The sequence below is a fragment of the Elgaria multicarinata genome, chromosome 22 (assembly GCF_023053635.1).
Source record: "Elgaria multicarinata webbii isolate HBS135686 ecotype San Diego chromosome 22, rElgMul1.1.pri, whole genome shotgun sequence".
NCBI lineage: Eukaryota > Metazoa > Chordata > Lepidosauria > Squamata > Anguidae > Elgaria > Elgaria multicarinata.
The window spans coordinates 8,811,311-8,833,557 of record NC_086192.1 but is presented as its reverse complement, the minus strand read 5'-3'; the positions used below and the strand labels follow the sequence as shown (position 1 = coordinate 8,833,557).

Below are 22,247 nucleotides of genomic sequence, written 5' to 3'. Positions count from 1 at the left end.
CCTCTCCCTCCCTTTTGTTCCTGTTCTCCAGGGACGCGCCCCGCCCATTGCTGGGCTGCTTCCCCGCCACGTGACACGCCGGAGGGGGCGGGGCGGGGCGACGTTTTGAAAGGAGGCGGAGTCAGTTACTGGGCGACGTCACGTGATTCGGCATGGAGGCGGCGGCGGCGGCCGGGGCCGGGGCGAGCTGCCTCCTCCTCCTGCTCCTCCTCAGGAGTCGGCGGCGGCGGCGCTAGTCGAGGCAGAGCCTGGCGTTGGTGGCAGAGGCGGCGGCGGCGGCAGGAGCCGGGCGGCCATTGCCGGCGAGGGTGGAGGCGGCGGCGGCGGCGGCTTCGTCCGCCATGGACTGAGGGCGACGCGATGGGCAACAAGGAGTCCCGCATCGGCTTCCTCACCTACGACGAGGCCCTGCGGAGGGGTGAGCGGAGGGCAGGGGGCGGGGCGGGGTGGGGCGGGGCGGGGCAGGGCACGTCGCGGGTGGGGCGGGGGGCAGAGTCAGGTGGACGGGGGCTGGGGGGTTATGCTAATGAGGGATGCAAACGAGGCGGGTATGTAAATAAAGGGGAGGGGCAGGGGAGGGTAAGTTGATAAGGCCCCCAACTGAGGGGAGGGTCAGCTAATGAGGGTATGCGAATGAGGCAGGTGTGTAAATAAAGAGGGGGCCCGTTGAGTTGGTGGGAAGGGGCGAGCTTTCTGGGGGGAGGGTCAGTTAATGAGGGTATGCAAATGAGGCAGGTATGTAAATAAAGAGGGGGGCCGGTGAGTTGGTGGGAAGGGGCAACCTTTCTGGGGGGGCGGAGGGTGAACTATTAGGGCATGCGAATAAGGGGAGGGTCAGCTAATAAGATGTGCAAATGAGGCAGGTATGTAAATAAAGGGGGCGGAGGGTAAACTACTAGGGCATGTTTATGAGGGGAGGGTCAGCTAATGAGGGTATGCAAATGAGGCAGGTGTGTAAATAAAGAGGGGGGCCATTGAGTTGGTGGGAAGGGGCAACCTTTCTGGGGGGGCGGAGGGTAAACTATTAGGGCATGCGAATGAGGGGAGGGTCAGCTAATAAGATGTGCAAATGAGGCAGGTATGTAAATAAAGGGGAGGGGATGTTGAGTTGGCAGGGAGGGGTGACCTCTCTTGGGTGGAGGTGGAGGTGGGGGAGAGGGTCCGCTAATGAGGCCTGCAATTGAGGTTTCGTGGGGAGTGGAGGCTTTCCCTTTGGGGTGGGGGCGATTGAGGGTTGTTGGGGTCAGTGGGAAAGGGGAGAGGAGCTGGCCTGGCTGTTGTGGTGGGTGGTCTCCGTGTTGCTGGTGGACCGTTGAGGTGGCAGCAGGTGGAGCATGATGGGATGTTTGCATTTGGAGGGGAGGGGCATGGTGAGTGGGGCCCTTGGGGTGGAGCGCAAAGGGGTCTTGAAGCAGAGGTGTAGGGTGCATGAGGCTGGTTGGGGGCTGTAGGGTAACAGGGAGGAGTCCAGGGGATCCTTACACGAGAGAAGGAATTGAACATATTGTGTATTTTGTCTCTCTGCGAGGGAATGAAGTGATGGCGGGTGGAAGAAGAGGATGGGAGAGGCCACATGGCCTGTTGAACTCGAGAAGAATGGAGTCAAGGCAGCTTTTCCCACCCTGTGTTGCACCACAGCCCCCATAATCCCCAGCCATCACAGACATTGGCTGCAGATGACTGGAATTGTAGTCCAACACCTCCAGCAGGTGCCATGTTGGGGAAGGAGTTTTATTTAGGTTTTCTTTCTTTTTTGTATAAAAGGTCCGTATCCCTCTTTCCTAATAAGTCATTCAAGGCATCTTATGACACAACCTCAGTTTTAAAAAGTTCCATGGTGAGAGCTCAAGTTACAAGAAGCCGGATTCTGGCTGGACATCAGGAAAACCATCCTGACTGTTAGAGCAGTATGACAATGGGACCCATGACCTAGGGAGGTGGTGGGTTCTCCCCCACTCGAGGCCTTCAAAAGGCAGCTAGGTAGCTGGACAGCCACCTGTCAGGGATGCTTTAGGGTGGATTCCTGCATTGAGCAGGGGGTTGGACTTGATGGCCTTACAGGCCCCTTCCGACTCTATAATTTTATGAGTGCAGCTGTGAAGTTCGGGTGTGGGCAGCCAAGGTTGAGGCTGCTGTGAGTCTGAGTCTGCCGGTGGCTTGATGGGGTTGATTCAGGATGATATTGGGTACATCGGATGAGCTAAATGAGGCTCCAATTGCTCCTAATTGTGGGTTTGGGATGTGTGGGAAGGACAGCTTAAGGGCTGAGGGACAAGCAAGATTAATAATAATAATAATAATAATAATAATAATAATAATAATAATTTATTTTTTACCCGCCTCTCCGATTGGATCGAGGCTTCTATGAGGGTCCTGGGGGACGGGTTCGGTTTCTCACGGGATTATTGAGATAATACATTTGAAGCACTTTGCACATTCGAAAGCAGGGCGTATGTGCTAATTGCTGTTAGTAGCGTGCGAGTGGTGGAGAGAGGGTGAAAGTGATGTGACTCTGACGCTGGGAGGCCGGGTGAGATGGCTGGATTTAACTCAGGGTGCCCATCAGTGTGGTACCGTGATGGGGATAATGGGCTATAGGGTGTGTCCGTGATGTTAAGGCTGCTCCAGTGGGGGTCTTGGCGCGTTCGGTTTCATGGAGTGGTGCTGAGTCAGCCTTAGGTAGACTTATAAATGAGGCTTGGGAGTGGGAGAAACAGGAGGGGTGGGGCAGGCAGGCAGTGCCTTTCCCCCTTTTTAAATTGCCCCCAGTAGTTACTGTTGTCTGAATGGGACACTGTTTTGTTAATATTGGGAGGACTCTGGGGCTGGGTTTGTGGGTGTCATTACCTCCCCCAGGCACTGATGTGGATGAAGACAAATGGGGGCCGAGTCAGCAGACCATCTCGTGTCGGGAGGCCAAAGGGTCTGTTGAGGTTGATGGGGTGGTGCTGAAGGGGGGATACTATGGGTCGGGCCGCTGCATAGTCACGGAGATTCTTAATCGTTCCGACTTGTGGGCCATTGCGAGAAATGAATAATTGGAGAGGCCAGTGTCAACATGTGTGGGTTCAGAGCAGCGGTGGGCAACGAGTGGCCCTCGAGACGTTTCGGCCCCCAGCTCCCAGCATCCCCTATTGGCGATGCTGGCTAGGATGGGTGGAAGCTGTGAGCTGAAGCGTTTGGTCGGGCTGCACTTGCCAACCTCTGGATTAGGGTATAGGATGGTGGGGTAAGTTCAGTAGGGGGTAGTTTGGGGGCAGGGAGTGATCATGAGGGGTTGGCGGTGCTTGGTTTGGGCGTTTGCGTAGGGGCGATAGCGCAGCCCGAGCCCCGCCTGTGGGGCTGAGTGGAATCCGACGAGGTGGCGTTCCCTGCAGAGTGTCGGGGCCTGGCAGGTGGCGGCACGGGTTGAGTTGTGTACCCATGCGGTTGGCCTTGCTGTGGGGAGGATCGTGACGAGGAATGAAGGGGGCCGTGTGGGGCTGGCTTGGGTGGCGAAAGGAGGAAGCCGGGAGAAGGGCTTCTAAAACAGGGGGTGGCAGGAGGAAGCAGGGTTTGGGGCGATTAGGGTAGCGGTTGGCCATGGTGAGACTGTGGGGTGCCTGTCATCGTTAGGGGTGCGTGTGTGGAGGCAGCTGACAAAGTGATATCGGCCACGGGGTTGCGGGGGAGACGGAGGGCTTAAATGGGTCTGAAAAGGGAGGAGGGGGGAGTTTGCTATCCTTCAGGGCTGCTCCTGAGAGTGGATTCCAGAAGAATGGTCGGTGGGGGAGGGTTGTAAATACCCTTCGGGCTGTCACGTTGGTGAGGCAGGAAGGGAGGGGATCCGGGAATGTGCTGCTCTCTCCCCCCCCCCCCCCCCCGCCATGAGGAGCTGCCGGGGTCTGTCAGGGCGAAGCGGCGTGAAGCGCCTTCTATGGTGGACCGGAGACCTGGCAGTGACGCTTGTGCCTCGGGCTGCACTTTGAGCTTTCTCGGAAGCCCGGGGTGGCGGCACTGGACGGACGGACGGCTCTGGACCTTGCGGTTGTTGTGTCCTTCGGCGCTTTCTCGGCCGGGATGCACGTTTCTTCTTTGCCCCCTTTTACGCTCTCGCCTTGCACTCTCCGGCTAGGCAGCCGTGCTGTAAGGGTGGTGGGCGCACAGGTGCTGGTGCTGCGAAGCAGGCCTTTTGGCCACCGGTTTACCTTGCTTCCCCTGGTATCGCCTGCCGCCTCTCCCTTGCATCAAGCGGCATCGGAAGATGCAGCTTCCTTTGCCCAGAGTAGCGGCTTCTCTCTGCCTGCTGCTGTGCCGCTCTCCTGCATACAGATGTCCTACCTGCTGTTTATTTTCCTGCTCCGGCTGGGCTTGAGCTGCCTGTGTGTTTTTCTGGGCTGGGGCGATGGGAAGCAACTCCTGATTTGATAACCGCATGTTGCGTTTGTGCTCTTTGCCCTCCTTTTAAAAAATAAAAAATAAAAAAGCACCCGTGGAGAAAATTCTCATGGGTGGAGCAGAGGAGGGTGCGGGCTCAGGTGTGAAGTGTTCAGCGCTGGCCGTTGCCTCTGTGCCGCCTTCCCCAACCCGGTGCCCTCCAGATGTGTTGGACAGGGGATTATGAGCTGGCTGGGGAATTATGGGATGTGCCGTCCAACACCCCCGGTTGCGGAAGGCGGCCTTTGAGAATCGTGATAGCAATCATCGTCTTGTTCTATGAGCCTTTACTAGGTCTTGTCCTACAAGGCGAAGTTTTGGGGATAAAAGGTGTGCAGTGCGTTGAACATGTCCCAGCTGGTCGCTTTGGGGAGATTAGCTATTTACTCAATTGGCATCTATTGAAATTGGGAACTTTAGACCAGGCACATAGGATAGTAGAGTTGGAAGGGGCCTATAAGGCCATTGAACAACCCCCTGCTCAATGCAGGAATCTACCTCAAAGCATCCCTGACAGATGGCTGTTCAGCTGCCTCCTGATAGCCTCTAGTGTGGGACAGCTCACAGCCTCCCTAGGGCATGGGTTCCATTGTCATACTGCTCTAACAGTCAGGAAGTTTTTCCTGATGTCCAGCTGGAATCTGGCTTCCTGTCACTTAAGCATGATGCACCTGGAGGGGGTCGCTTCACATGTTACGATGTGATGGTGTCCAATACACCTAAAATGGGCAAGCTGAGAATGCGACATACATGCATATCTTGCAAATACGTTTATCACGGAGTCTTGATCCAGCGGAACTTCCTGTTGACTGTAAGGTAGGAAATGGCCCCAACAGTCCAAGGCCAGGATTTAATGTAGCATTGGTGAGTCCGTGAAGCAATTGCTGTCGCATCTAAGTGTGATTTTTCAGTTGTTCTCAAGTTTCCCTAAAATCAGCGATGACATAAGTTGTATATAAGCATCTTTTTTTTTCTTTTTTTACTTGAAACACACTCCGAGTTTTGGTGGCTGTTAATTTCTTCAGAACTTCTCTTCCCAAAGCGGGGGGAAAATGACCGTCAGTTTTAGCAAGACTTCGAAATGGGAAGTTGACACTTGAAGCATGGAGTCTTCAGTTGGCGTTTCGGCGTGTTGAAATCAGGTTGCGTTTCCACTGTGGCATTTATCTCTGGATACTTGAGAAAGGGGAAGAGAGGCTACAAAATGTTAACCTGCTTAGGTTTTGAAGGCAAAACTGTATGAGTCAGCAGGTGATTGTTTCGAGGAAGGGGAGAAAGAGGAACAGAGGCTAATTTGACAAGGCTTGTAAATAGCTGGTCTCCTGGGGTGAGTAAGAACAGCTTCCAAGCAACCAGGTAGGGAAGCTTTCAAAAGATGGTGGTGTGTTTTCCTTTTTAAGGCACAGGTAGCTCCCACAGATACGCAGGGGCACACAGACAGCTATGTCATCTTGTGGACCAGTAACTTCTGTCGGCTTACTAGCAAAGCTGACTTCAGGCTGCTTTTAGAGAGAGGAACAGGATTATGTAACTTAAGACTCGATGCCACTTGTGTGTGTTTCAGCACATTCAGAGTTTGGCTATTGCAAATTGAAACATCGGCATTATATAATATATATTAGTCAGGTCTCAAGACGTGGACTTGTAAGTTAGTCAGATGGGTGCGTTGGCGGCTGAGCGCTCGACTTAGCGATGCGGTCAGTGTCTCCGATCGAAGCAGCTCTCTTGAACCTTCCTTTCCCAGGGGGTCTCCTGCGTTGCCGTCCTCGAGAAAAGCTGTGGGTTTTCCTTTTGCAAGTAGAGAGCCGGGTGAACTACCTGCCTATTTACTTAGCCAGTGAATCATTCTGTCTGTGTGTGTGTGTGTGTGTGTGCGTGTGTAAAAACAGTGCAGCGCTCAAAACATCTGCCTCAGCCGTGTGCTGCGCCCGGTCTTGTGATGAATCCGTAGGCAGTAGCAGCTAGCAGCCAGGGTACGCTGCACCAAAATAACCCTTTTGCGTACATTTGTGGAAGCGTTCAACTTCTGTGCGGAAGGTGTTGTGTGTGTGTGTGTGTGTGTGTGTGTGTGTGTTTAAAGCTTCCTAATTTTGGAGTAGACCTTGGTTACTCAGAATCCAGACTTGGGTGGCTCTTTGGAGCCGGCTTGTCAATAGCCTCACGGTAGGTTGCCCGTGGCAAGCGAAAATCTCACCTGAGCCGGGAGGCTTTGTGAAGCTCCGGTGTTTCCCCTCTGTAGGCCTTTGTTGTTTTTATTTCACCTGATTTTATCCCATTTTTTTTCTCTTCGGCGAAAGCAAAAGCTGCTAACGCTGAAGTTAACAAATGAAAATGGTACTCAATCGAGAAGGAATATGATGGTAAATAACGAAACCTTTGGGCAAAAATAGTAGATGTGGCCCCGACCTCCCCAATCCAGCGTCTTCCAGGTGTGTTGGACTTCAACTCTCATGATCCCCAGCCAGATGCTGGTTGGGGATGATGGGAGTTGGAGTCGAGCATAGCTGAAGTGTGGCTGCTTAGGGAATGGCTGCTGTAGCTCCATGAGAGCGGTGGCACAAGCAGCAGTAACTGGCAGCGAGCCATCCGCCTGGAAAAATCTCTTGTCTTGCCCAGGTGGTGAAAAACACTTTTAATGTTGTTTCTCTGGTTTGTCGGCAGGGACACCGTGGGTTTGTTTGTGGCTCTGTGAAGCGCAGGGATAGATAGCATTATAAACCCAGCTTCGCGTTTTTTTAGGTTGCACTGCAGGGTCTGTGCAGAGCTGAGGAAACATTTAAACCCTTAGTCCTGGATTTAAAGGGCTTGCACGTGTCCTGTTCCTTTCTTTTTAATTTGGAATAGCCGAATGTCCCCTGTTTCACTGAAGCGCCATTGAAATCCCTCTCACTTCTACTGTCGTCTGCCATGCGGCACGGTGGCAACAAGTGTTTTGATGGAGCCGCACATCTCCCAAGGGCCGTGGCACAGTGGGAGACCACCTGCTTGCCACGCGGAAGGTCCCGGGTTCAGCCAGGCTGGCATCTCCAGCCAGGCTAGGAAAGAACTTTGCCTGGGACCCTGGAGAATTGCTGCCAGCCAGTGTTAACAACACTGGGTTAGATGGATGAATGGTTCAGCTCAATATAAAGCATCTTCCTGTTTTCCTATGTGTGCTGGAAAGCAATGATGTCCTTTGGATCTTAGCTCGAATTGTCAGAGTAGGATTTTCAAGAGCCTTGGGGGTTTCCTGCCTTGTGTGTGTGTGGATAACGTATGGGTAGAAGGACACTGAAGGATTAATAATCCAGGTGGAAGTTAAAGGCAAGGTTAACAGAATAAAAGAAAAAGCTAAATTTGGATGCAAAGTGCATCCCGGCCTTGCAGATATTCCCACAGTGGTTGCTACGCGAGTAATATTTTTGTCCGCACATGTTATTAACCTGTGGGCCATCAGCCTAATTTATGGTGGGGCAGCGTTGCTTTTAGCTTAAAACAGTCGATCCCTACGCTAAAAAGCTGACCAAGAAACAGCTGTTCACAGACCTGGTGCTGTTGCATTGAACAGTGCTAATCAGTTCCTGTAGATCTAAATGAAAATTTGCATCTAGCCAAATGTGTTGTAGATGAGAACCAGTTTACGGTTCTTACTTGGCCCCTGAGAGAGGCAGTCAAAATTTAATTTCGGGTCTGCAGTTTCTTTTTTCATTCTCTGAATTTAACTCCTTCACACACACCCATATGGAAGATTCACAGCGGTGAGGCATTTGGAATGCCATAAGCTGTTTGGCAATTTTTTTTTTAAAAAAAGGTTGTAGTTTGAATTTTCCTGGTTTCTCCCTTTCCACAAAAGCAGGATAGATGCTTTGACAATTCAATGCATTTGAAATCTGCAATCCTATACTTGGGAGTAAGCACCATTGAGCTTAATGGGAGAGACTTCTGAGTAGGGAACTTTGATTACCGGCCATTCTAAAGATGTAAGAAATGTATGAATAGACATGTATAGAATTTCACTCTTCATATCCTTAAACTGTGGGTGACAGCATTCTATTTCTTCCCAGTGAGATTATTGAATGGGACATAGAAAGCCATTTTCTGAAACATCGCAATTGATAGCCAGCATTCATATGTAATCATTTATTTGGATATTTACATTCTATACTTCCATCCCATTCTCAGAGTGGTTTTTTCTTTTGTCCCTGGAATAGTAGAAGTGGTCTGTTTTCAAGTGATAGATGTATCCAGCTGAGAGGTTCCTGTGAATGAACGTTATACTATAAAGCTCTAAAAAACTTGGGATCAGCAGACCTAGCAGACCACAATCTCTTATATGCACATAAGGTTACGATTTTCAGAGAAGGTCTTGCTGGCCATTCCGAAATGAACAGAATGTCACCATGAATAACCTCTGTGCTGGGCCTTTTCTGTAGCAGCCCCCATCCTCTGGAAAACCTTCATGCAGTTTGGGAGGCAGCAAATATAGCATCTTTTAAACACTTCCTGAAAACATACCTTTTCACACAGGCTTTCCCTGGACTATAACTTACCTGATTTTATATTGCATTTTTTAAACCTTTAATGTTTTAAATTTATATACTCGTTTTATGGTTTTAATTGTATGCTGCCCAGAGAGCCTCGGCTATTAAGCAGTGTGAAAACGTAATAAAAACAACAACATGTAAATGTTAAGGAGAATATAGAATTTTTGTTCTACAGAAGTTATTCCGTTCTTTTTTGCCCTTTGAATGAGGGAGGCACAAGTATTGAAGCCCCTTTGCCCTTGTAGTGGCCCCCAGTTCTGATGGCCGCTACAGATGTCTGCAGTTGAAGAGCCCTTTTGCAATCTTTATTTATTTATTTATTACATTTATATACTGCCCCATAGCCAAAGCTCTCTGGGTGTTTTACAAAGGTTAAAAACAGTGAACATTAAAAACAAATATGCAAAAATTTAAAACCATCAAAAGCATATAAACAATAATATCCATTTAAAACAACTGTTCTGGGGTTAGTTAAAAACTCAGCTTATTGTTATTATTATATTTGTTTATTTATGTATTACATTTCTATACCGCCCAATAGCCGGAGCTTTCTGGGCGGTTCACAAAAATTAAAAACATTCAAAGTATAAAACAACAGTATAAAACCATAATGTAAAGTGCAATATAAAAGTTCAACCAGATAAAAACAGCAGCAATGCAAAATTACGAATTTAAAACACCAAGTTAAAATGTATTTATAGACTGTTAAAATGCTGGGAGAATAAAAAGGTCTTCACCTGGCGTCTAAAAGCATATAATGTAGGTGCCAAGAGAACCTCTTTAGGGAGCTCATTCCACAGCCGGGGTGCCACAGCAGAGAAGGCCCTCCTCCTGGTAGCCACCTGCCTCACTTCTTTTGGCAGGGGCTCACGGAGAAGGACCCCTGAGGATGACCTTAGGGTCTGGGCAGGTACATACAGGAGGAGGTGTTCCTTCAGATAGCCTGGCCCCAAGCCATTTAGGACTTTGAATGTTAGTACCAGCACTTTGAATCGTGCCCGGACCTGGACTGGCAGCCAGTGAAGCTGGAAAAGGACTGGTGTGATGTGGTCTCATCGGCCATTCCCTGTTAGTAACCGGGCTGCCCTGTTTTGTACCAGTTGAAGTTTTCCAGACCGTTTTCAAAGGCAGACCCACGTATAACGCATTGCAGTAATCCAAACAAGAGGTTATCAGAGCATGGATAACTGTAGCTAGGCTATCTCTGTCCAGATAAGGGCGCAGTTGATATATCAGCCTAAGCTGATAAAAGGTGCTTTTTGCCACTGAGTTCACCTGTGCCTCAAGTGACAGTTCTGGATCCAAGAGCACCCCCAAACTACGGACCCGATCCTTTAGGGGGAGTGCAACCCCGTCCAGGACAGGGCAGACATCACCTCGCTGGACAGATGAACCACCTGCTAACAGTACCTCTGTCTTGTCTGGATTGAGTCTCAGTTTATTAGCCCTCATCCAGTCCATTACCGTGCCCAGGCACTGGTTCAGAACAGCCACTGCCTCACCTGGGTTTGATGAAAAGGAAAGGTTGTATCCCGCCTTTTGCCCAGTACTGGGCCTCAAGGTGGCCTTACAAAATTTAAAACATATACACATAGAAATATACAAAAATTAAAATAAAATACAATGTTAAAACATTAAAGGTTTAAAATACACCACAATTTTACAAGTCATTAACCTAGATGGAGGACCAGATTATTCTCCAAAGGCCTGCTGGAACAAACAAGTTTTTGCCTGCTTCCGAAAGCATATCAAGGAGGGAGCCACCGAGAAGGCCCTCTCCCATGTTCCCACCAAGCGCGCCTGTGAAGATGGTGGGACTGAAAGAAGTATATGTTGTTAACTGCCTGGGAGAAGAGAGAAGTCTTGACCTGGTGCCGAAAAGATCACAATGTTGGTTCCAGGCGATCCTCGTAGGGGAGATCATTCCATAATTGAGGGGCGGGCCATCACTGAAAAGGCCCTCTCTCTTCTTGCCATCCTCTGAGCTTCCCTCCGAGTAGGCACTCGGAGGAGGACCTTAGATGTTGAGTGTAGTATACGGGTAGGTTCATGTCGGGAGAGACGTTCTGTCAGGAATGGTGGTCCCAAGCCGTGTAAGGCTTTATAGGTTCAAACCCGCACCTTGAATTGGGCTTGGAAACATATGGGCAGCCAATGCAAACGGGCCAGAATCGGTCTTATATGCTTGAACCTTCTGGTTCCGGTTATCATAACCTTGTCTCGCATACTCCCAGGCGAGAGAGAACTGCCGGTATCTCAGGCGGACTGGTCACACGGCATGCTCAACCGCACTCAGTGTTTGAGTGTGGGTTGTTGTTATGCAAATGGTTAATTATCACCTCTTGAGATACCTCGATTAGCTGCCTGTTTCATAAACTGGACTCGTTTTTAGTGGGGTGCAATGGAGGCTAGTGGGGGCAGTGAACTCCGTTAGAGTTCTGACTGAAACCCGGAGCGGATGAAACCCGGAGCGGGTTCACCAACCCACTGTCATTGGAGCCACCAGCCTCCACTGGTCAGGTGGTGATTGTTGAACCAAATCATCCATCTCTTGTGGTCGTCTTGGAAATGGTCCCGTTATCTTAATGTAAACCTTATCCAACTGGCTGAACGCCTATATGGTATTTGCAGTGCTTAAAAGATGCTTTGTGTGAGTTCCTTAACATTTCCGTTCCCTATGAAAAGGTCATTTACATAATGAGACGACAAACGCTTCTGGCGAGAACAGCTACTGCAGAGGGCGAAAGCCGCCTAATGTCGGATTTTACAAGCAATTAAAAAAAAAAAGATCCAATTTGCTCAACTTTTAATACTCTTCTTATTTCTAGCAAGTTAACTGGAGGGTTAAAAGAACTCTGGTCCTGTTACTGGTAGCAGAATATCTGCGTCTTGGTGATTCCAGTATAGATTTCCTGATTTTGTTTGTTTACAATGATTTTCTTTTAGCTTTTTCAACCTTCGCTTCATAACAGTAGCAGGTTTTCGCTTGACGTTTTACATTTTTTTTGGAGCGGGGGAAACTAATTTAATTGTGCTCTTCATGGTACAAGGTGTGTGTGGGCAGGAACTAAGTTATTCTTTCTTTCGGCCCAATGTTTCATCTGGAATATCTAAGTTGCGTCCAGACTGTGTTGTGATCCCCTAGTTTTTGGTAAGAAGCTATGCCAGCAGATTTCAAACTTTCTACCTTTTGGGGAAACCTTTCCACATGGGATCATCTTCCAAGTAACCCAGGAGCCTCTGTGCGTTGCAGAGGATTCTGGGCTAGTTCTAGAGCGGGGCAAGCTAAAGTAGACAGGGATCCACGGATCAATATCTTGGTGGTTTGCAATAAATCAGCAAGATTTTCCTACTCCCAATAGTTTTAAAAAATAGCAGGTAAAATGGCTAGGCACACACTGATCCTGTTCAGATGACACGCTAAGCCATGGTAGTTAAGAATTTTGCACTTAACATTATGGCTTAGCGTGTTGTGTGCACCATTCCTAACCATGGTGGCTCCATGCTGCTGAGTGATTTAGTCCTGCTTCCTACTGAGCCTTGCCCTGCTTATTCCTGAGTAGACATGCAGAAGTGTGTCCTGTTTACTTCTGAGGCGATGTAATTTGCAGCCCTCAGAAAGGGCTGCTGAGTGATTTAGCCCTAGAGCTATGTCCTGCTTACTTCTGAGAAGACATGATGTGCATACTTACTTCTGAGTAGAAAGTGTTACCGGGTGATTTTGTCCTTCATCCTTCTGAGCCTTGTTCAGAGGCGTGTCCTGCTTACTTCTGAGTAGGCGTGCTTCCTATTATAACTTGGCAACAAAAGGCTTTGAATTGGAGGGGTTGGATTTTTTCAGCCCCTCTCACTGTTTCTCCATAGCCCTGCTCACTTTTGCCAGAGAACCAAGCCCTAAAGTAAGTGTGTGTGTGTGTGTTTATAGACACAAACACCCACCCACCCTTTAAATTTTCTTTAGTAGATTGGCACACAATGCATTCCCTTTTGACTGTCAAAAGGGATTGTTGAGTTGAGGATGCAGTAATCTACCCAGAGAACATTGATAATTGGGAGAATTAAAAGTAAAATAAGTAGTACTGCTTCGGTATCACCCATACGCCATACTTAACTCCTCAATAATCCATCTTTCTCTTCCTGTTGCTGCTTTAAATTCTGGGGAACAGGTTTTTAACAACTGCATTTCATAATTGCCTGTTGCTAGGGATACCGCGACCAGTTACTGGTCTCTTTGGACATTTGTTCTTGGTTGGTAACCAACGGAAGAGACTTGATTTGTTGGCATTCCACTAATAGGCCTGTTGTAATCCTTGATGAGAGAGAGAGAGAGAGAGAGAGAGTTCGCCATCGAGATTAGACGAATAAAATGAAGGTGACAGAGGAGGCGAAGGGAATTGCCCAGAGAGGTTGCGTTAAATAGCAATATATACGGCCCAGTCAGAAGCGAACTGTATTTTGAATATGTTTCTCCCCGCTATTCCTAGGGGAGTGCTGTTTGGAGCTCTTGTCTTTTAAGGTAGCTTTGCAAACAAGCGCAGAAAATTGTATTGACATGTTTGTCCTTATAATGTCGCAAGAGCGCTTGAGTGGTGAGCTCCGGCAAGCTTGCCTGCCCAGGAAGTATTATTCGTTGCCCTTGCCAAATTATTAGCTGTAAGCCGCAACTTCCTAATGTTTATTTCCGTGTGTCTTGCTGCAAGGAAATTAGCCCTTCAGATTCATTCTCTCTCTCTCTCTCTCTAGACAAAACGTAAGTTGCTCAATATTGGTTAGCTTCGTTGGATGTCCTTAGACAGCATCACTGTGACTTAACTTCCTTCTAATCTTCTTAAGAGTTCTTGGAGCTCTTGCTGGGTTTATAACCTTTACTACCTTGGAGGCTTGGTGTAAGCAACTGAAAAACTTCAGTTTCTGCCCCAAGGGGGAAGTTAAAAACAACTTTGGAGTTTTTCTGGTAAATAAAAAATAAATAATAAAAAAGTAAACGGCCACATAAACCCTACAACAGGTTGAAATGCTGGGCAGAGCATTTCCCGTTAGTGACGTTAGTACGGTGTTTTATAATCTCTGCTTCCCATATACACATTTGGTTTTGTTCAACGGACAACCGTCAGAAGCACAGAAGTAAAGGTAGCTGTGTGGGCAACTCTAAAATCTGTAGGAGGGTAAGTAATCACAGTCTTAAGACAGAAAACAGGAGAAGGTGACAGAAAACTTGATGAGGTGCTGTGAAGGGTTCAGGTTGCACCTAGGATTCATAGAATCATAGAATAGCAGAGTTGGAAAGGGCCTCTAAGCCCATTGAGTCCAATCCCCTGCTCAATGCAGGAATCCACCCTAAAGCATCCCTGACAGATGCTTGTCCAGCTGCCTCTTGAAGGCCTCTAGTGTGGGAGAGCCCACAACCTCCCTAGGTAACTGATTCCATTGTTGTACTGCTCTAACAGTCAGGAAGTTTTTCCTGATGTCCAGCTGGAATCTGGCTTCCTGTCACTTGAGCCCATTATTCCATGTCCTGCACTCTGGACATTGCTGGGGTGAAGGAACATGCAATGGTTGAACCCGCATTTTTGCAGATGTAAAATCCAGCTGTATAATCTGGGTCACAGCTGGATGTTAAATTTTCAAAAATGTGGACTCAGTCATTGTAGGTTTCTTCGTCCTAGCAGTCACAGGGGCAACCTGAAACTTGCACAGCAATTAGTAGGCCCCCCCAATTTAATTGTCTTCTGCCTCCTCTTGCATTCCATCTTAAGAGTGACTAAATGCAGACCCCATGGCTTCAATATTAGCCAGCTATTTTCCTCCTTCTTCCCACTTGGTTTAACATCTAGTCCAGCAGTAGACAACCCTTTGGAGCCGTGGGCAAAGAAACAGTCCCGGGCACCACCACAAAATGGCTGCCACAGGAGGCGTGGCAAAGGGCAAATGTTCTGCCCAAAAGACGGTGAACAAGGCGGAGTTGCGGTCTGAGCCCCAACGCACTGAACAACACCTTTGAACCCACTGTTTTTAGCGTCAACCGAAACCTATTTCACAGCAGTCCCAGCTGCCGAGAAGATGTGTTAATGTTTTTAAATCAGTGCGAGGAGTACGGCATCAAAAAAAGGTGTCTGGGGGCGCTTTGGTGCCCACGGGCGCTGTGTTGCCGACCCGTAATCTAGGCTGATGAATGGTTCTGGAGAGCTCAAAAGCTGGCTCGCTATTTTGTGACGTTGTGGTTGACCCAATAATAGTACTGCCCTACTATGAATTTTGGGATTTTAAAATTCCAAAGTTCTTAGACACTGGAACCTCTTTCTTCCATAACCACCAATGCTCTTTGGTATTCGCTGTTTACTTTCCTTAGCAGATCACCTTGATGGCCCAGGGCTATGGGGATGGCAGCAGTAGGCGGTCGTCCCACTGAGGGGGTTGGATGGACGTGGCTTCGTCCGTCGCTTGCTCTACCCCTCGGCACTTCCACATCCGGCAAAGAATGCTTAAAGTGTCACCGCTGCGGTCTAGCTGGGAGACACCATTTTATTTTTATTTGTCTCCATGTGATGGCAAACGTCCCCGCATAACAGGACCAACAGTGCCTCGTTTGTTTAAAAGCCATGTGCGTGGGACAGAGATGTTGGCCGTGGGAAGGAATGTGTGTATGTGTGCCGTGCTCATTGGTCATGCACAGTTACAAGATGGGGGACACTTGGCTCAGCAATACTACAAACGAGAAAGATCTTGGAATTGTTGTAGATCACAAGCTGAATATGAGCCAACAGTGCGATATGGCTGCAAGAAAGGCCAATGCTATTTTGGGCTGCATTAATAGAAGTATCGCTTCCAAATCACGTGAGGTCCTGGTTCCTCTCTATTCGGCCCTGGTTAGGCCTCATCTAGAGTATTGCATCCAGTTCTGGGCTCCACAATTCAAGAAGGACGCAGACAAGCTGGAGCGTGTTCAGAGGAGGGCAACCAGGATGATCGGGGCTCTGGAAACAAAGCCCTATGAAGAGAGACTGAAAGAACTGGGCGTGTTTAGCCTGGAGAAGAGAAGATCGAGGGGAGACATGACAGCACTCTTCAAATACTTGAAAGGTTGTCACACAGAGGAGGGCCAGGATCTCTTCTCGATCCTCCCAGAGTGCAGGACACGGAATAACGGGCTCAAGTTAAAGGAAGCCAGATTCCGGCTGGACACCAGGAAAAACTTCCTGACTGTTAGAGCAGTACGACAATGGAATCAGCTACCTAGGGAGGTTGGGGGGTTCTCCCACACTAGAGGCCTTCAAGAGGCAGCTGGACAACCCTCTGTCTGGGATGCTTTAGGGTGGATCCCTGCATTGAGCAGGGGGTTGGACTCGATGGCCTTGTAGGCCCCTTCCAACTCTGCTATTCTATGATTCTATGTGGAGTTAGGTAAGGCTTGGGTAGGCCATTGATCTTGCAAGCTCTGTCCCAGGGAACGCTGGAGTTCCTTGCAAGCCTATCTGGGGTTTTCCCAGTTGGGAGTGCTGAAAACAGTTGCCAAACTAACGTAGCCATCACTGTGGAAACTTCGCCAAGAATGTTCAGTGCTCTGTGTGTGTCTTTGTGTCACAGACTTTGCCCCGGGAATGGTCTAGCAAGGCGTTTGCTCTTGGTTGAACTCGGGAGATTGGAACGGGGCGTGCTATCTGATCAGGATGGATTTATCATCCCGAATCTGGCACGGCGAATGCATTGCCACGAGCCCCACTGACAGCGCTTTATCTGGTTGTCCTCGTTGTCACTACACAGCCGTGGTTTTTAAACCGCACCTTTAAAAAAAAAGAGATAGCGTATTGCTGGGGAAAGTGCCGGAAAGGGCAGCTGAAATGATCAAAAGGCTGGAGGGAAGGTTACCACAGCTGGGATTGTTCAGCTTGGGGAAAAGGAGGCTAAGGGGAGACATGACAGAGGTGGACAAAATGACGCCGGGTGTGGAGAAGGTGGAGAGGGAGACATCTTTCTCCCTTTCCCATAATAGTAGAAGCCGGGGTCGTCCCATGAAGCTGATGGGTGGAAGATTCAGGACAGATCAAAGGAAGGACTTCTTCACACAGCGCAGAGTTAAACTCTGGAAATCACTAGCACAAGATGTAGCAATGGCTACCAATTTGGATGGTTTTCAAGAGGGGCGGGTTGGACAAATTCCTTGAAAGGAGAAGGCTATGAAAGGCTACTAGTCCTGAAGGCTTTGTGCTACCTGCAATATCAGAGGCAGTATGCCTATGTATCCCAGTTGCTGGGGAACATGGGCAGGAGGGAGCTGTTGCGCTGATAACCTGTGAGTGGGTTTCCCGTAGGGAGCTGGTTGGCCACTGCGTGAACAGAACCCTGGACCTCTCTCCTCTCTCATCTCACACTCTTGCCCCGCTCGTGCTCTTCGCTCCTCTGATGCCATGTTTCTCGCCTGCCCAAGGGCCTCTACTTCCCTTGCTCGGCTCCGTCCATTTTCTTCTGCTGCCCCTTACGCCTGGAACGCTCTTCCAGAACATTTGAGAACTACAAGTTCAATCGCAGCTTTTAAAGCTCAGCTAAAAACTTTTCTTTTTCCTAAAGCTTTTAAAGCTTGATGTTGTGCGGACTTTATACTGTTAGTTTTACCCTACCCTGTGCCTGCTTACCCTACCCTGTGCCTGTTGGCATTCTCTTCCCCTCCTTATTGTTTTACTATGATTTTATTAGATTGTAAGCCTATGCGGCAGGGCCTTGCTATTTACTGTTTTACTCTGTACAGCAGCACCATGTACATTGATGGTGCTATATAAATAAATAAATAATAATAATAATAGATGGGCCTTTGGTCTGATCCAGCAGGGCTCTTCCTTTGTTCTTAAATTTCCTAGTTTCAAGGATTCCCCCCACCCCCCGTCAAGCCCTAGTGGGTCACAGAGATTTCTGGGGCCATGTTCTAGGGCAGGAGTATTGAACCTCTTTCAGCCCGAGGGATGGATTCCATTTTGGAGAAGCGCTCAGGGGCCGCGTTACCGTGGTGGGCCGACCGCTGAACGGGTGGGACCAAAAAATACCACCCCATATTGTAGCTTGAAGATCTTATTCCAAGAGGCTAAGCTTTAGGAGAGTTTTTTTTTAACCTTATAAAATGGGTGTGGGGGCGGGACTGCAAAGCCACCCAATGATTGGTGATTGGGGAGAGGGCGCAGTTCCAGGGAAAGGGGGCGGGGTCATCTGGGGAAAGTTGGACGACCAGATTTGTCCCCTAGCCATGAGGTTCTGCAGCCCTGCTCTACAGCTTTGGTTCTTCCAGGACGTTATTTGAGAGCAAAGTAGTTTTACAGTGTGAGTTGTGCTGAACCATTAGATCAGCCTTCCTCAACCTGGGGCGCTCCAGATGTGTTGGACTACAACTCCCAGAATGCCCCAGCCAGCTGGCTGGGGCATTCTGGGAGATGCAGTCCAACACATCTGGAGCGCCCCAGGTTGAGGAAGGCTGCATTAGATGCTGTAGCATCACAGCCTAGCTCTTGTCTTGGGTTTAGTGGTATGACTGTGTTAGGGCAGGATGTGGATATCAAACCACACACACACACTAAAACTAGCACACTGTGACAGCAGAGGAGTTGCAAGAAAGATCCCTTTTTAAAAATACCTTCTGTTACTGCAGGCTCTGCCAATTGCAATACAGAACCTTGCTGACGGTTGGATTTATGAACGTACTTCCTGGTGTCACTCTTGCTATATTAAAATCCGGCGTTTGGAAACAGGCAGATGTTATAAATTGTGTTAGGCACTGGGAGCGTGGAAGCTCTTCTGTGTTTGCTATTGTAAGCAAGGCGCTCTGGAAGGGATCAGGCTGTCTTCTTGGGCATGTGAGAGATTTATAACTTCCCAAGCAGTGATGGCTCCCCGGTCTCATGTGGTGAACATCAGAACATGAGACGATACCTGCTAGATTAGACCTAGAGTCCATCTAGTCCAGTGCTCTATTCCCACAGTGGCCAACCAGCTGTTGCCAGGGGCCCACAAACAGGACACGGGTGCAATAGCACTCTCCTACCCATGTTCCTCAGCAACTGGTGAATATGGGCTTACTGCCTCTGATGCTGGAGGTGACACACCACCATCAGGACTAGTAGCCATGGATAGCCTTCTCTTCCAGGAATTTATCCAACTCCTTTTTAAATTCGTCCAAATTGGTGGCCATCACTACATCTCGTGGTAGTGAATTCCATAGTTTAACTCTGCGCTGTGTGAAGAAGTCCTTCCTTTTGTGATTTGGGTCCAGGCTACCTGCGGGATCGCCTTCTCCCATACTATCCACCCCACGCACTCAGCTCCTCGAGGAAGAATCTACTTCAGTCTGCCAAAATTAGGCTGCCAAGTATTACCCAGAGGCCCTTCTCTTCTCCCAGGCTGTGGAATGGCCTGCTGGAGGAGATTCATCAACTTAACAGCATTTAAGAAAGCTGTAAAGACTGATCTATTTTGGCAGGCCTATCCAGTGGAATTTTAGGATGTTTTTAGGATGTTTTAATAATGTATACTACGTTTTTAATTCAGTTTTATGTATTTTATACTTGTTCCCCGCCTCGATCCAGATGGAGAGGTGGCTAAGAATTATTATTATTATTATTATTATTATTATTATTATTATTATTATTATTTGTCCTGGATCTCCCACCATTCAGTTTCATGGGATGACCCCATTGGGTTCTAGTATTAGGAGAGAGGGAGAAAAACGTCTTCCTGTCCACATTCTCTACACCATGCATCATTTTGTATGAGGAGAGCATTGTGTACTAAGGTCTGGAGGACATTGCAAGTGAGGATTGTAAAGGTACAATAAAATTTCAACTCCCCGTTCTAAATTTACTATTTATTTATTTATTTATTTATTTTATTACATTTATATACCGCCCCACAGCCGAAGCTCTCTGGGCGGTTTACAACATTAAAAATAGTAAACATTAAAAGTATACAATTTTTTCTTTTAAAAAAAACTTAAAAACAGTATAAAAACAGTATCCATTTAAAAACAACAATTCTGGGGTCCATTAAAAACAAACTTAACGTTCTTAAATGCTGTTAAAATGCCTGGGAGAAGAGAAAAGTCTTGACCTAGCGCCGAAAAGATAACAACGTTGGCGCCAGGCGAGCCTCATCGGGGAGATCATTCCGTAATTGAGGGGCCACCACTGAGAAGGCCCTCTCCCTTGTTGCCATCCTCCGAGCTTCCCTCGAAGTAGGCACTCGGAGGAGGACCTTAGATGTTGAGCGCAGTGTACGGGTAGGTTCATGTCAGGAGAGGCGTTTCATCAGGTATTGTGGTATGATTCATCAGGTATCATCCAAGCCATGTAGGGCTTTATAGGTTAAAACCAGCACCTTGAATTGGGCTCGGAAACGTATAGGCAGCCAATGCAAGCGGGCCAGAATCGGTGTTACATGCTCAAATCTCCCTGTTCCAGCTATCAATCTGGCCGCTGCATTTTGCACAAGCTGCAGCTTCCGGACCGTCTTCAAAGGCTGCCCCATGTAGAGGGCATTGCAGTAATCTAATTTGGAAGTTACCAAAGTATGGACAACTGAAGCTAGGTTATCCCTGTCCAGATAGGGGCGTAGCTGGGCCACCAACCGAAGTTGGTAGAAAGCACTCCGTGCCACCGAGGCCACCTGAGCCTCAAGTGACCGAGATGGTTCTAGGAGAACCCCCAAGCTACGAACCTGCGCCTTCAGGTTCTAGGTTGTGTGTCTAGATTGTGTGTCTTTCTTTCTCCCCACCATTCCTGCTCCGGTTTTAGTTAAAAAAATAAATATATTTTCTTTGCTTTATTATAAATTAAATGTGTTAAATCATGGGTGTACCCAACCCATTTTTCAAAACATTTTCGCTCCTTTATCATAAAACCGTAAAAACAAACAAACCAACAGTAAAATGATGCATAAAATTGTAACTCTCTAAAACATCGAATTTAAATAACGTTGTCTATCCTGCTTCTCCCATGAGTTAAGGTGGTTTATGACATGTTTTTAAAACAAATACAACTATGGAAAAAGGGGTGGTTGTGGGTAGTTAATTTAAAACCCCACGTTCATCTGTCGGCAGCAATAAAATCTGAACTTGCTGAAACGGCTGCACTTCCATCCTCAAAAGCTTGCTCAGAAGATTCTCTTGATTTCTGCCACGCCTTTCTGTCTGCATAGGGAATCCCAGAGGGTGGCTTTCTGTCCTCGTTAATGCAACAAAACGATAAATGCAGTAAATCACTAAAACAAAGACTAATAAAAAAAAAATAGCGCAAGGGTTGCCAACCTTAAGGCATCAAAAGAGAAGAGCATCTTAACTCTTGCTCAGGCCAAAAGCTTGCTGAAATAGTGCTATGACCTGGTGCCTGAAAGGCATTAAAGGAAGCCTCCAAGGGTAAATAGTTCCATAGCCCGGGGCCACCACTGAGAAGGCCCTAAGGAAGATGAAATCGCCTTCCTCTCTCCTGCTCCTAATCTTAGGCGCTGGTTCTTGAGCTCACGGTGGAGTAAGTGTGTTCGTGTTCATACAGACACGCTGATCTCAGGACTACATGGCCCAATTGATGTCCGCCCAACCACAGGTGAGGCCGTGTTCTTTGCGACACAGTGACTCCAGTGCACGACCTCAGGCAGAGAGGCAGCATTTGACTTCCTTATTGCTCCTGGAAAGGTCTTTGGCTGTCCCCGCATCGGGCTTCGTTTTCTGCTCCTCTCTTGTGCTATGTTTAGGACCCACGTGTTGCTTGCTTCATAGCCTGCCTTCCGCCGGTCATTTGCTGATATCTGTTCCTTCCTCATCTTCAGCTCGCCTTGTCAAAGAGTTCCTTCTTTGTCCTTCCTTCCGCCCCCCCCTTTTTTTTTCTTATTTGGAGGAGACAAGCTGTGCTGAGCAATGTTAATTTTCTTTGCTTCGCCCGTTTGAGGAGGGTTTTGAAGAGGGAACGAGCTGAAAAGGGGGAGCATTTTGGAGGCTCTCTTCAAATAACAGCCGTGGAATTATGCTGGCTCCCGGGAGCTCACATAATGGAGAAGCTGCTTCCCTTAGATTCTTAATACAGCCTTCACAGACGTCCCTAAAATTAGCAAGCCCACCCACGCACCCCGCTGGAGTCGCTTGCGGTGAATCGAGAGAGAAAAAAACTTCTCTAAAGCTTTCTGGCCTGATCGCCTCGAGGTTTACCGGACACGCCAAAGGCGACCAGGCATGCAGCTGGCCACAGGCTGCAGAAATGGACTGACCTCACTGGATGACTTTTGCAACTGTTTTGGGCTGACATATTTTGATCGTTACGGGACGTTCTTGTTCAGTTGTAT

At 48.2% G+C, this 22,247-nt stretch overlaps 1 protein-coding gene across 2 annotated transcripts in view; it reads left to right on the top strand.

Annotated features, from left to right (window-relative positions):
- The first annotated feature begins 230 nt into the window (after positions 1 to 230).
- The window catches only part of USP32 (ubiquitin specific peptidase 32), a 136,487-nt gene continuing 114,470 nt past the window's right edge, over positions 231 to 22,247 (top strand). For both annotated transcript variants that reach the window (XM_063146607.1, XM_063146606.1), the window contains exon 1: positions 231 to 418. In XM_063146607.1, the coding sequence (XP_063002677.1) occupies positions 361 to 418 (58 nt within the window). In that variant the 5' untranslated portion in view covers positions 231 to 360. The remainder of the gene's footprint in view (positions 419 to 22,247) is intronic.